This window comes from Sander vitreus, chromosome 4 (assembly GCF_031162955.1).
Source record: "Sander vitreus isolate 19-12246 chromosome 4, sanVit1, whole genome shotgun sequence".
Classification (NCBI taxonomy): Eukaryota; Metazoa; Chordata; class Actinopteri; order Perciformes; family Percidae; genus Sander; species Sander vitreus.
Window position 1 is genome coordinate 16,823,165 of NC_135858.1, and position 15,143 is coordinate 16,838,307.

Below are 15,143 nucleotides of genomic sequence, written 5' to 3' on the forward strand. Positions count from 1 at the left end.
CCTGAGACAAAGTTTCAAAAGGAAACAAACTCCATGACAAAGCATGTCAGGGAAGTGGAACTTTAAAAACTGTTGTTTAAAGATGTGTGTCACAACATAGCAAGTTTCCGTTCTTTGCTTGGGACAACCCATAGAAGTATTAAAGTAAAGACTGTGACGTGACTGTGCACACTGATGTAGTGATGTGTTGGTCACTAATGAGTCTTGGGACTAATAATAATGATAAAGGTGTAAATTGTCCCACCTAAACTAACTGGAGTCTGTAAACGCCCGCTTAATCTTAAGAAGAGGACTAATCAGACTGTGCTGATTGACTGTTGGTGTATGGGGCTTTAACACACATTCTAATATGCTTTTTCATTAGCATACACTTTTGCATTTTCAAAATATTGCAGTAAGATTACGCATATGTGGAATGAATGTTGTTTAAACGCATAAGGAGTTTTTATCTCGTGCCCTTGAATTGAATTTGTATTTACAGAACGTAAAATGGACATTACGACATGAGACTAAGACTCAGATTTCTCATCCTCTAATTTATAATGGGACTATTTTACTCACCACACTGAAATAGAACATTTTCCGTTTCAGTGTGGTGAGAATAGAAAATTTTGCCTGTACAGCTAAAAAGAAAAAAGAAACACATAGACAGCAATTGGCGTCTAGTTTAGAATCATTCAGATTCAGTGTTCTGACTTGGCTTAAATATGCATAAATCTACATATTGCTGCGAGACACTTGATTTTGAATTATAAAAACAGTTTAAATTCAGTTCTGCACACAGTGATTGCAAAACTATATACAGTGAGCTAGCAAAAGTCCTCAAAGGATTTAAAAGTCCTTTAAATATTAGTTTGTTTAGTTATTGTTTAAGAATGATGTTGCTTCAAAGAAGATTATATTTCACAATTGTAGTATTCAACTATGACATAGTGCTTTGCAATACATTTGACAAAACTGCTATTATCCCCAAAACCCCAAACTTTCTGTAGGGGAGGGAGACCAAGTCCGACCATTTGTTAAGCAACATTGTTGTGAATAGTATGTAAAATAATTTTTTTGCTAACACTAACACATTTTGAGGCCAAAAGCAAAGAAATTATTTTCTGCTGCTTAGTGTTGAAAGTTGGGTGTACGGAGCTGAGGAGAAAGTATTTTTGGCTCTGGTATTTTTATTTGTTCCTTTTTTTTTAACTGCATACTTAAATCTGTATGTAGGTTAAGTTACCACCCAAACAATGGTTGTCAAGATCACTCATAGGGCACAACACTCTGAAAACACACAATGTGCCAGTGGACACACACATTAACAGGATGGGAATGGACTCAATGGACGCAATTTAGGTTGTGTGGTGTCTAGCACAAAAATACTGCAGCTTTGAAAAAACATTTACATTTAAAACATTGTTCATTACTTGTCACTGGCTGACAGTATTTAATAACGATCCCACCTCTACCCAGCTCACAAAAGTAGGCTACAGATAGTACATGCAGGCTGACACTGAACTCACTTACCTGAAATATAATAAGCTGTGGATTTTGTGTAAATAATAAAGGAAATGACAACCACTGTTTGTTACTTGGTCAGTGCAGTCCTGTCAAATTTAACCCTTTTCATGTTGATTTCATAAAGCCTTATAATAAGTCAATATAATATGCCAGGGCAAAAAGGGCAAAATAATCAAATGGTATGATTATTCTAAGTTTCATTATGCCTTGTCTTGAATATGTGTAATTTCCAAAGGATCCAGTAGATGGTGGTAATAGGACTCGCAGTGCTTTTAAGATTAGAAGAAGAAACTTCTCACGAATCACGACAGCACATTCTGTAATGCGACATGTCGAAAAACAAGCTGGATGAAATGCGGCACTGAGCAATACTTGATGTTGTTTAGTTGTTGTTAATAGAGAAACTGTCACATCAGGCTTTTACCCAGTAAGTGCAAAGCAGTCACTGTCTATCCGTGTCTACCAATTTACCCTTTGACGCTTTTTGTACTGAAACACATCTTAAAACTGTAAAAAATACCAAAAACAATTGGGTGTTCCTTTGTGAAACAAGGATCTACACTAACCGCATTCTGTTACAGCGGGTTTGTCTAGTGATCCTGCCCCAAAAAAAGCGATGCTGGTCACCGTGTTCTGCGCGCCGACGGATCGCCCAGAAACCACCTTCGCCCTCGATGTATCCCCAGAGCTGGAGCTGAGAGACTTTATAGCACTTTGTGAACTGGAATCAGGAATCCCAGCTGGGGAAATTCAGGTAAGACCCAGGCTAGCTGTAGCCATAGAGCTAACGTAGCTATTAGCTTGCTAACTGACTTGCTAGCATGAATCGTACTTTTGCTGTTTTGATGGACGGGCTGTTGCGAAACTTCGTTTATTAACTGCAGACACATTTGCTGACTTGTGCCCCCATCGGCTATTAACGGTTACAAACAGTCGGCTTAGCTAGCTAGCTAAGTGAGTAGCCTTAACTTAACTGAAAGTCAATCTTGACAGATAAAATTCTGGTCACAAAGACATTTTACCCCAACAAATTTCCCAACGTTGAACAGTGATGGGTATGCCAAAACCTTCCACACCGCCGGGCGGCAGGAACCGCTTTTAAAAACGCTTTTTTTTTGTGGAAACGCTTTTGCAGGTAGGGGGTTGTTTTCCTTTTCATAATTAATACAGCTTGGTCTGTTATGAGATATGTCTGTGGGCACGCGGGAAACAGAAAGTGAGGGTGAGAAATGAACCTGAAACAAATACATTGACAGCAAGTAAAATAACCTTGTAGATCTGTAGTCGCAGTTAGGAAGACCACTGAATTGGCCAGCCAGCGAAACTACTGAATATTTACTTACTGAAAAGTAGAGTTAGGAATAGGAAGTGCCACCTAATGACTGCAGCATTTTGTAACAACTGTACAATTTCAGTTAATTTAATATCTTATCTGTGTTAGCATGCTTAGCTTATTCAGTCAGGGATTCAATATTCACATCAAATACAACACAAGCATAATCTGTAAATCTTCTGTATGATGACGTGTACAATTTAATTCTGTATTTTCCCATAAACAGATCACATATGTAGAACAGCCCCTAAAAGACCCCACTCGTGCCTTGGGGACTTATGGTGTTAAGGATGGAGATGTGGTGGTTCTCAGGCAAGCTGACAGAAGGCCCCCACCAACTCAGCCAGCCTTTCCAGGTAACGCACGTGTTTGTTGAAAATTATATGAAAGGTAGATCGCTCTGAGGGTTCTTCCGTGGATTGATGTTTTTCCACAAGAAGGCGGATGATGGGTTGGGACTTGACTTTGTGTAGGACTTGAATTGAGAGTTCAGAAATAAGCAGGACAAAAACAACAATGCTGATATTCACAATGTTGTTTTACATCCAAATACATTTATTCAACCTGTATTAGTGCCGGTAGTTCTAGGTAGCGACCACCATCAAAAGTATGAGGGAAGTAAGTGCAGGTTACAGGAAGAGAAAAGTGTTGACTTAAAATCTAGGGACACAAGGCAACACTATTCAAAAGACATAAAAGATCTATGCGTTATAACGAGGGCTGTCAAAATTAACACGATAATAACGATTTAACACGTTCTGTAATTTGGGTCTTGGGCCGCTCCATAATTTGGGAAATTAGGAACGCGATGCAGCAGTAATGATGTGGATGACTAGCAGAAACCGTAAAATGCTCCGTGATAATATCCAGGGGATCACCAAACTGGCCAAACTTGAAAAATATCCCTCTGAAAGTACATTTAGAACAGATTAAAAAATGTTGCGATTAATCGCAAGTTAACTATGGACAATCATGTGATTAATCACGATTAAACATTTTAATTGATTGACAGCCCATATTATAACCTCTCACTATTTATCCTTTGTGCTTCTAAGGTCTGCCCCATATTGACTTTCGCTCCATCACAATCCCTGGCACATCTTCATCTAGTCAACATGGTGCCATAAGGCCGCAGCAACAGGCTTCACAGCAGCCGCCGCCGCAGCCTCAACAGCAGCCGCAGCGCGCGGCACAACCTTCCACGCCAATGGCCTTTCGTGGCTCCTCTCCTCAGGGGCTAGATGACCCTGCCTTACTCCAGCAAATGCTATTATCCAATCCACATGAGCTTTCACTTCTCAAGGAGCGAAACCCGCCACTTGCTGAGGCCCTGCTGAGCGGAGACTTGGGTAAACAAACAAACAGTTGATGTCACATGCCGCAATTTCTGTTTATGGCAGATTTGAATCGATCATGCTAGTGTAACTGTCTATTTCCTCAGAGCGTTTCACCAAAGTGCTGCAGGAGCAACAGCAGGATCGAGCCAAGAGAGAGCAGGAGAGGATCAGGCTTTTGACTGCTGATCCTTTTGATTTGGATGCCCAAGCTAAGATTGAGGAGGACATCAGGTATGGTGCAGAGAGCATAGATTTTGTTGACTACTTGTAAATATTCATAACAGAACACATAATACCCCTCGTCTTCAGCATGGTACAGCTCAGTTTTACTTCCATAACCACATGGACGTGGTGTAATATTTTTTAATATATTGAATTTTCATGACTTTGACTGTAGAACTAACATTAGGAAAGGCAGCTTGTTCCCCAAAGTTAGGCAGCATGTTTTCATTCTTAAAATAAATAAAAAAAATAATAATGTCTTACCCTTTTGGATTTGTGCATATTCCAGGCAGCACAATGTGGAAGAAAACATGACCATTGCAATGGAGGAGGCCCCAGAAAGCTTTGGACAGGTGGTTATGCTCTACATTAACTGCAAAGTCAATGGGCACCCTGTGAAAGCTTTTGTTGACTCAGGTAATGAGCATTAAATCCTGATCCCATGTGTAGTAGTTACAATTTTCTGGCCATGAACGGGAATGCTACTGATATGTTGGTGTGCTACTTTGTGGTTTAGTTTTTGTTTGTGGCTTAACAGATAAACAAGAGAGCAAAATGTGTTTCAGTTCTCTGATTTAATTCACACAGGTCTGCATGTGTGTAAATTATAATCGATTTCAGCCGCTTCTATCTGTGATCTCATTCCCCTTGTGATCTTTACAATGTCTCAGCCAAGATAGGGAAGAGTAACCTTATCCTGGAGCACAGAAATATGATACACGTGCTGTACCATTTGGATTTACGCAGCATTGTATTCCCCTTTTCATTGCACAGGCTATTTTTTATTTATTTATTTTAATTATTTTTTTTTGGTTAGCATTAAACATTTTTGTGGAGTTCTGACATTCTTTGTTTTTAGGAGCCCAGATGACCATCATGAGCCAAGCATGTGCTGAGCGCTGTAACATCATGCGGCTGGTGGACCGTCGCTGGGCCGGGATTGCCAAAGGAGTTGGCACCCAGAAGATCATTGGCAGAGTTCATTTGGGTGAGTGTTTTTTGAGCAACACTGTATTATAACGTCAGACTAGTTCCCAGAAAAAAAACATTAAAGCGTAACTCGCGCCAAAATGCAACCTAGGGTCTTCCAATGTAGGTAACCTAGGTCTGTGAATGTACCCGAGTCAAACTTTCGCTTAAAAGCATATTTAGGACGTAATCGCCACTTTTAAGATTTAGCGTATTTTCGTTTTTCAGTCAAATGGCCTTTTGAATGGGAGTGCTAACTACCTTAACTAAACTAAACATACCTTTTTAAAACCGCACACAGAGATATACAGTAGGGTAGGTAGAATACTTTTCCCTTGATCTATTCCAGTAACTGCATCAGTAATCAAGCCTCTGCATGACATTTGAGCGTAGTTTTAAATTGTGTTGTCTCGTTGCGCTCATGTAGCTCAGGTCCAAATAGAGGGGGACTTCCTTCCTTGTTCTTTCTCCATCTTGGAGGATCAGCCAATGGACATGCTCCTTGGCCTGGATATGCTGAAGAGACATCAGGTGTGAGCCCCTTTTTACCTTGATCACAGTGTGCAGTACAGTGTCGGGTTGGAATTAGTTACAAAATATTTCCATTTTTTTTGTTCCTTGTATACTCAATGTAAAGGAAGGTTGAAGAATATTGTTGAATATGTTTTTCTCGTAGTGTTCGATAGACCTGAAGAAGAACGTGCTTCTAATAGGCACTACAGGCACTGAGACTCGCTTCCTGTGTGAGGCCGAGCTGCCAGAGTGTGCCCGGCTGGCATACGGAGCAGAGGGGCGTGAAGACGCCCGTCCAGATGAGATTGGTGACAGAGAACTGGCAGAGGCACTTCAGAGGTCCATACAGGAAAGCGGTAAGAAACAGTCTCCCATCTCTGCACTTTAGCCTGTTTTTCATTGGGCTTGTTTCAGCTCAGTTAGAACCACATTTGCATGTGCCACTTAAAGCTTCTTACTCTCAACCTCATTTATGCAGTCATCTGAATTTTCAGTCACATGATCACTTCATGTCATCACCTCAGCAAATTATATGTACTTCAGAATTAGATGAGGTCAGGAAATTGTAAGCGTATATAATAAAAGAAGATAAATGAATTCATGGCTAAGATCAAGTTCTTTAGGCCTAAAGGGAAACACTCATGATTAGGTTTGGGTTTATTTGTTGCTTTATTCTGTATGTAGAGTGTCCTTGGGTTATGTGAAAGGCACTTAAAACCAAATGTATTATTATGATTTGAAACTATATCTGTATGGTGGTTACTAAGCTAACACTTCATTAGCAACCTTTGTTTCTACTATATGATAGTTAAAGTTATAGTGCGTAGTTTCTGTCTCCCCCATGAGTTATTCTAAGTAATGACAACAATTCTGTCGGTGCGTTCACATGACACAAGCCTTCCGTGATCGCGCTTCACCCCCACCCCTCCTCCACACAGTTGCTAGTAGCCAAGGAGGACACGGAGGATTAAAAAAACATGATGAACTCTGCAGAAGAGGTAATTATCTTAATTGGAGTTTCTGCACGCGAAAGTCGCCGGACGACACCAATTTCTAAACCTAGCCATGCTGAGAAATACAGAGACAGGGTTCATACGTTTTGAAAAAACCTGGAAAAGTTATGGAATTTGAAAAATGCAAATTCCAGGCCTGGAAAGGTTTTGGAAACATAAAAAGACCCAGAAAGTTTTGGAAAAGTCATGGAATTTTTTTTAACACAGCATAATAATATGTGATTAATAAATGTATTTCACGTCGTCTTAACCTCAACGTTCTATTCGGGGCGCGATAAAACGTTAAAGGTGCAATATGTAATACTGACAGCTAGTGTTTAAAATAGTTACTGCAGTACAAATTCAAAATACTGGAGAGAGTCGTGTCCCCTGCCCCCTCCTCCCCAGATCCGAAGTTCACGTAGGTTGCCAGGCTGAGACCACAGCATCCACAACAATGTTGCTAGACACTTGTCTCACATAGCCAGACATTACTCCACAGCACAGCGGAGTAGCTAACGTTAGATGCTGGCTATATTGAGTCATAAAAGCCTGTGCTTACACGGAGCTCTGTACCCAACTAACAGGCACACTTTTTCGGCTTAGAATTACAGAAGGAACCACTAAAAACGCAACAACCTCGGTGTCCTCTCCACACGCCAGACAGACACACTTCCTCAGCTTAGAAATATAATACCACTACCTTGCCATCCTCTCCACCTGACAGAACAAACTTTATTGGCTTAGAATTACGGCAACAATCGCTTCCCGATTTACAGCCTCCCCCTCTCTTGGCTTCAAATAATTCACCGTTATCGGCTGCTGCCGCTGAACAGGCTACACGTTGTAAACAGCCGTGGACCGCCTGACATGGTCCTCCGGTAACGTTAGCAGTTAGCAGGGTTAGCATGGCGGAGTTAGCCAGGACCAGTCGGGATCACTTTACTAGCTGTGTCTCAGTTGTTTTTGCGAGTAACCAACTCGGGTACTCTAGCTATATAACTCAATGTGAGTAGCTACACAAATGTTGAATGACATAAAATGCCCGTCCCTAGTAGCTGTGATAAATTAGCCTGAAGCTAATGCTTACCTGTTCAGGAGGAAATTAGCCAACTCTGCGTCCTTTTGGGCTCTAAGTTGTCTCCATCTTTCAAATACATCTCCAATATTTACCCGGGGCTTGTTACGTCTCTGGTCACGCAACTGTTAGAAACATGCCGTTTTTTTTAGGTCGGGTAGAATCTATCTCAGTTGATCCTGTTAGTTTGTTTGCTGCTTTCATGGCTGTTCTGACGTTACAGCTGTAGCGTGCTGGGTTTACGTTTTTACATGTAACGTTATATCTGGCAACCTGGCCTGGCTGTCAAACTGGGCAGTTGATAACAACACACAGGCCAAAACACAAACCGACATTCCGTCACGGAACGGAAATTTCAAAAGGAGAAAATACTGGCATTAGCATTGTTGTCAGAAAAGATAGTATTTCAACTTAGCATGTTTCCTTAATATCTGATGACAAATTGTGGCCATTTTTGGACCTTTAACACAGATTTTTATTCTTATTGTATAATGTCGACTGACATTTTTCAGGAAAACATGGTCATGGAAATTTGCCAAAACATCATGAGAAAGTCATGGAAAAGTATTGGTTAAAATGCATATGAACCCTGCAGAGAGTTTTGTAGAGCTGAGTCTTAATTAGCTTTGTATCATCTCATAGCAATAGCTTGAATGTAACGGACGTTCATTATTATAAAAGAGTTGCGCACAAAAGCTTTCATTGCGCCAATACTGCATTAGGAGACATAACACAGAGCAATCTTCTCTATGCGTTTGCCTACTTTTTAGCTGCCTTTTGTGGGTGTGGTCTTGTAGTCATTTCCTGTGTATTTCAACGCCTATATTAAGCAGACATTTGGAGAAAACCCTCAATCGCTTTTGCCTCCATTACCACTTAATGGAGTCGTCATTGCTAATCAACAGTACTGAGTGTGTCTTATTGCAGTGTTCAGCATGGACTGTTACATTTTGTCAGATTTTGTTAGCCAACAGTGCAGATGGATCTCTGAAAGAGTGTGAGAACCGCACTTAAAGCCCTCTACAAAGACAAACTGAAAGGGACATCTAGTGCCAATAGAGAAACGTAGGTGGTTATTTGTGTGAGCAGGACTGTCTTCCACAGTAAATCAGTAAGATATCACAGCAGCATGCATGAAAGTGATGTTCCATCACTACTAACAATGTTGTGATATAAAGTTACATATTCTGTGATAGAAGAGTTTATCCATATCTCCCACTCCTACATGGGTATAAAAGCAACTGTCCCGAGGTTAACTGTAAGCAGAAAGTGGTGCTTTCTTCACCAATTGGAGGTGTGTTAGTATTTGAGATTGTCAAAACATAATCATGTTAGTGTTTCCCTTTTAATGCTTTTTAACATTAACATTTGTGCTATTGCCATTGATACACTTAGTCATTATTGTTTCCATCAGCCAGTCATGTCCGGTAATGGCTGCACATTGCAAGTGGAATTCAAACAATACGCAGCAGCAGAGTTGCAATGGATTGGTGGGAACTGCAGCGGCCGTGTTGTGAAATGAGGCAAAACTCCACCAGAGAAGAGGCATCAATCAGCTGTTGAATCAATTTTGGTCTTGATAATCATGTTTTTAAGGATTTTGATCAAATGTCTTACTGACGTGACCTCAATTGAGTTTTTTGAGGTTCAGTGATGGGTTATGTGATTACACTGTGACCTCTCTGTCAGGACATAGGCTCAAGTTGTTTTTGGATGACACTTTTCACATCTGTGTGTGTGTGTGTGTGTGTGTGTGTGTGTGTGTGAAAAGGTTGATAGGTTGTTGCATGCTCTGTGTGTGTGACTGCTAACTTTCTCCGTCCCTTTGCATGATGTGTGTGGTGTGTGCCCTAACCCCTAAGCAGGACAGCACTGATGCATTTGGAGACCGCTGGAGAGGGCCCTACCAACCAGGTACTGCAAATTCACAAGTCCATTGCCAGTGCTAAGCCCATTGCTATTTATGTCTTTTATTTTGCTGTTATTTTGCTGCTGGATTGGTTGATTGATGTTGTACCTTTTGTGTCTATGTATTTATTCTGAATACATATAACTGTTAAAAACAGTCAAAAGTAGCACAAGTCACAAACGTTATGTGCAGCGGGTATTCAGGAATTTTACACGAGTTTCAGTAAGGAAGTGTGTGTTTTCGGTTGTTTCCTTAAATGCATATTATCCAAAGTAATGCTTCCAGAAGTCTTCACACACTGTTTCATTCCCAGTTATATTGTCTCTTACAATAGACACTGCAGATGGACAAACTACCTCACCGCAGCCCCCACCATTTACATTACCCAGAACCTTAGACCAAACGTCCTCATCCACCTCCCCTTCCCAAAGCCCTTCCCCTGGCCAGCCCCAAACCCTGGATCGCTCCCAGTCCGCACCGGCCGCCATGGAGCAGACCTCAGCACCAGGGCTGTGCCAGGACCCCCCTGGCCTCCTGGAGCTTCCTCTGACTTCGTCCTCAGCAGAGGATGCTGATTCTACACCTCATCAGGTCCACTCTCACCCTCTGCCTGTCCATAGCAACTCCAAAGTGTCCCCTGTACCCAGTTCCTCAACAGATGTCCAGCCTGGACATGCAGAGGGGTATAATGGATCAGATGAGGTGATGAACAGTCCCGTGCTCCCCCATCAAGAGGAACTTTCCCCCATTCAACCCATGGAGCAGGAGGCGACTGAGTCTGACACCGCTGATGCCACAGAAGCCTGTCCGAGTGCTCCTGACAAACGGGACTCGGTTGAAATGGAGTCCCCCACTGCCTCGCAGGGCGTGGTGTCCTATGAGAGGGACCAGCCTGAAGGGGAGCACTGCTCCAGCTCCGACAGCATCCCGTCGCTGGCGGCCGCTCTGATGGAGCTCCACGAGCTGCTGGTGTCCAACAACCTATCTCAGTCCCAAAACCACAGCGCCTCCTGCTCGGACGAAGTGGCCCCCGAGCCATGCACCCCAATGCCCGAAAACACCCAGCGTATCCCCTCTACTGCCATCACAGCCGGTGCAGAACCAAGCGATGCCAAAGCCAACGATGCTGCTGCTGTGTCTGATAAGGGACCATCTAAGTGTCTTGTGTCGGACCTCTCTGGCCACGATGAGCATCTAGGCAGCGATACAGCAGAGACTGTGGAGGGACAAGGACCAGCGCCGTGTCCAGATGGCTCCGGGGAGAGGAGGGCAGGTAGATGTGGGCAAGATGAAGCAAATAACATCAGCAGGTTTCAGCCTGAGCCAGAGGTTCCTCCTGATCCTGCAGGGGACCTGGAGTTCAGGGAACCTCCTGAGGGGCAGCAGGGGAGAGGGGTTGCAGATGGACGAGCCTCCGGCACCAACACCCCAGACACTCTTGGCCTCCAGACTGAGCACACTTTTCTCAGCCCTCTGTCTATGGCAGTGGGCTCACCTGAGGAAGTCTCTAGCACGTCCTCCCCCTCTTCCTCTCCTCTTGCTCAGGCTCCCCAGCTTACATCTCCAGCCCCTGTTCTCCCACCTCTGCATCCCTTTATAGAACCATTTCCAGCTGAGCACATCCAGCGAATCCAGGCAGCAGGGTTTTCTGCCGGGGAGGCAGCAGAGGCACTGGAACAAGCCCATGGGGTTGTGGAGCTAGCTCTACTGGCACTACTAGCCCGCAGTATCACTGTGCCCACCTAGACTCATAACTAGTCATACGAGTCCCCAGCCTCCCAACTCAGCATCTGTTTTATTTATACCTTGTTACTGATCCAGATGTCTCAGTCCTTTTTTTTTGCAGGGAGCACGTATAAACACAGGGAAACGCTGTCCTTTGGTTTGTCGTACAGAATATCTAAGAACAAACAGGACAACTAGTAATACTTTTCTGGATATTGCATATGTGAGGTGTGTTTGCATGCAGATGTTTTGGGTGGCCACCCATTTCATTGGTTTTTAGAGATTTGGTATGGTAGATTGATTTTCTTCTTGTTTTGTTGTCCATCGTTGACACATTATTAAATGCCCAATGTATGATTGATTCTTTAACCATTAAACATTATTATAATTTCCCCTCCGATATGTCAAAACTATTGTTGTGGAGCATCAGTTTAAAAAAAAAAAAAGAATCTCAAAATGGAGTAGCATTACTCCTACTCCCCGTTCCAGAATAGCTCTGTCTGGTGAGCTTTAGATCATTCAGCACAAATATGGATATTTGAAGCAATTAGCTGATAAATAAAGCACCATGTTGATTTTTGTTGTTTGTAGCCCCTTCAATTCACAAATCAGACCACAATGATGGAAATGCTTCATTGTAGGAACTGCTGCAGTTTAGAAGGGTTGATCGTTTTTGAAGTTTTCAAGTTTACAAATACTGTCTCCAGATGGAGAGTGGAACCCCCTTTAGCCACGGCTGTTATCACACTAAAATAACAATTGAGCCACACGTGTGTTTGTTGGCATTTTTAAATCCAGTATGTGTATAACAGAAGGTATCTTGTACTGTGTATTATTTTCCACAGTTTTGAAAGCTTTGCCATGTGTAGATTACAAAACTGTTCGTAGCTCCTGTTCAGAAAGACCTTTTTTTATTTTGTGTCAAATCAAAATAGTGTGTACCTTTTTAAAAACACCCATTTTCATTTTGTAATTCATTCAAATATTGCCATGTCAGTACATCATTTATTAAGAATTTTAATGGCTTTATTTGAGTCATATACCAACAATGTTCAGGCAGATTGAATTATCTACTTTTATCTTGTATGACATTTTAAATTGCAAATAAAATGGAACATGTATTTGTACACTGTGCGAAATTGTTTTGTACTTGGTTGGTAAACGCAGTGTGATTAGAGCTGCATCTTAATAAAGTCATCAAATAGTTTCTATATATACAGTGGCAGCAACAACAACAAAATCAGTGTACTTACCTAAATCAACTGTTTGATACAAATGCACGTAAAACCTTGAATTTGTTGTCACTGCCAGTTTAATTTTATAGCTAAAAGTTTTTCCAAAGATTTATAGTTGACTACAGAAAGTGGTACTTTCTCCACCAGTTGGTGTGTTAATATATATACACACACACACAAATTCATATTATAGCAAGTTTTTTTTTTTTTATTTGGTTTCCCTCCCTGTTAAAACTTTTCCATTTCCTTTGTGTTATGCATTGTGGGAAAATGTTTCTTAGGTATGCATACTAGGTTTTTTTTATATATATTTTACCAATTTTCACCAATGTGGACACAGTATTTACTCAAACCCTGGTAAGAATTAAGGCTGCAGCTTACCTAATTATTTTGATTTTCAGTTAGTCTGCAAATTTTTTTTATTTTAATTTTTTTTATGAATCATTTGGTCTATAAAATGTTTTGCAATAGTTACAAATCTGAATTTCCCAGAGCCCTAAGTGACGTTAAAAAGTTGCTTGTTTTGTTCAACAAACAGTCTATAAACTCAAAATATTCAATTAGAATTGGTATGTATTGAACTAGGACACAGCTCGTTAGCTTGAGCTTTAAAAAAAAAAAAAAAGAGCCACACCTGGTTCTAGTTTTTCTGATTGCAGCTCAGTAAATCTCAAACTGCATCCAACAGATCATTTAATGTGAGTGGCTCTGGGCCAAATTAAGGTAGAGTAGATAAACTTCAGTAGATAAACACATCCACAATTGCACCTTGGTCAGAGGTTTAAAATAGAGTATTGGTGGCAGCAGTTCTAGACTGAAGCGTTATGGCTCAATTTGGCTACACAGATGAAAACAGCCCCTCTTGGAGCAGCAACATTATCGCTAATCTACACTCCTACTTTGGAGATAACCATGCAGTGAATCATTTGATTTCACAAACGCAAACCGTAAAGACAAGAGAGCGGCTTCCTTGCAGGAAGGAATACAGCATGCTGGACACTGGAGGCCTTGATAAGAGCAGTGATTCCCTGAACCAGTTTGAGGATTGCAGGTAAGGACCACATGGTGCATGTTGAACACTTCAGTAGACTTTGCATGTAGGATAATGACGATGAAATCTGTCTTTTTTTAATTTTTTTGTTAGTCCTCCCATAGACATATCTTCAGCTCTCAGGTCGGTGGCTTTAACGCAGAAAAGGGGTTTCAAAAAGCATTCCCCTGTGCCCTTGTCAGTACCTACACTTGAGGACTATCCAATTTTATCTCCATTAGATGATCAGGAAAAAAGTGCAGAAGGGTGAGAGACTGTAAATCGTTATACTCTTTATAATCTTTTACACTTTTAACTAAATATGGCCTGCTTAATAAAACCCAGGGCAGCAGATCCAGCTGAGGAGGAAGTGCTGAGCGTACCATTCCAGTCAAAGTACATTCATTTTTGTAAGTTTACCTTTCTCCTCCGGCCTTGTCAGTGATTGAATAGAGGAACATTTACAGCAATGTAAAGTACCTTGTCTGCATTTCTTCCTTTGCTCTGCAGTCCCACTGTATCAGGACTACTGTCTACAGGCGGTAACAGACGGTCTGCACAGACTGAGCACGAGTTTTGTGTCTGAACTGATAAGCACCCGGGGTCTGCAGCGCCGTCAATTCGGCTATGAGGCTACATCCCCTCAATTAAACTCCCCTGAAGCGACTCCATCCTCACCTCTATCTCAACCAGTCAGGGTGACCCCATGTACTCTTTGGCAAGATCTAGAAGAGGTGAAAGCACCTGGCTTGCTCAGCAGCCTGACAACCGGAGAGATTCGCCTTCAGGAGGTGTGGAAATCTCTCTATTTCATACTTTACACGTCATGATAATCAACACACACCACTCTGGAGCTGGCTTACCCAATTTGGGATCAAATGACCTTAAAATCAGAGGAAGACAGACGTGTTGCAAAATTATTGGGCCTGGGCAGAGTGATAGAGAGAGAGAGACCTCTCTATGGCTCTGGGCCTGGGTCACTAATGTTTGTTACACAACAGAGACTGGAAAATGGAGGGACAACTATGCTATTTACCAGTAGGCCTATGCCAAACTGTGAAATTAGGCAAGGGATGAACACTTTACCTAAATCAGAAGGGGTTATTCTCTGACTCAGCATGTCATGCTTTTAGCATGTTATTGTGCTAAGGTTACCTGTTAGATATGGTTACATCTAACTTTATGTAACCTTCACCATGTTAGCATTTTTAGCATGTAAACATCTGTAGTTAGTGCATTTTATATACCAAAATGTTGCATGTAACATGGTGGGAGGCCTTACTTGTAAGGT

At 41.7% G+C, this 15,143-nt stretch overlaps 1 protein-coding gene across 2 annotated transcripts; it reads left to right on the forward strand.

Moving 5' to 3' along the window:
* The first annotated feature begins 1,825 nt into the window (after positions 1-1,825).
* Positions 1,826-10,247, forward strand: ddi2 (DNA-damage inducible protein 2). Of its 2 annotated transcripts, none has more exons than XM_078248717.1 (11): positions 1,826-1,936; positions 2,091-2,263; positions 3,069-3,198; positions 3,898-4,191; positions 4,284-4,410; positions 4,691-4,818; positions 5,261-5,389; positions 5,798-5,901; positions 6,047-6,239; positions 9,816-9,867; positions 10,197-10,247. In XM_078248717.1, exons 2-10 carry the CDS (start codon positions 2,126-2,128, stop codon positions 9,827-9,829), a joined length of 1,257 nt encoding a protein of 418 aa, XP_078104843.1. In that variant the 5' UTR covers positions 1,826-1,936; positions 2,091-2,125; the 3' UTR covers positions 9,830-9,867; positions 10,197-10,247. The 2 variants fall into 2 exon arrangements, with proteins under 2 accessions (XP_078104843.1, XP_078104844.1); XM_078248718.1 differs by having other exon boundaries at positions 9,819-9,867.
* The last annotated feature ends 4,896 nt before the right edge of the window (positions 10,248-15,143 follow it).

What these genes read in the sequence shown, in the direction of transcription:
- ddi2 (XM_078248717.1), top strand. Translation starts at nt 2,126, where the DNA reads ATGCTGGTCACCGTGTTCTGCGCGCCGACGGATCGCCCAGAAACCACC. An exon ending in CATTGGCAGAGTTCATTTGG is followed by an intron (nt 5,390 to 5,797) that starts GTGAGTGTTTTT and finishes GCGCTCATGTAG; the next exon opens with CTCAGGTCCAAATAGAGGGG. An exon ending in ATATGCTGAAGAGACATCAG is followed by an intron (nt 5,902 to 6,046) that starts GTGTGAGCCCCT and finishes TTTTTCTCGTAG; the next exon opens with TGTTCGATAGACCTGAAGAA.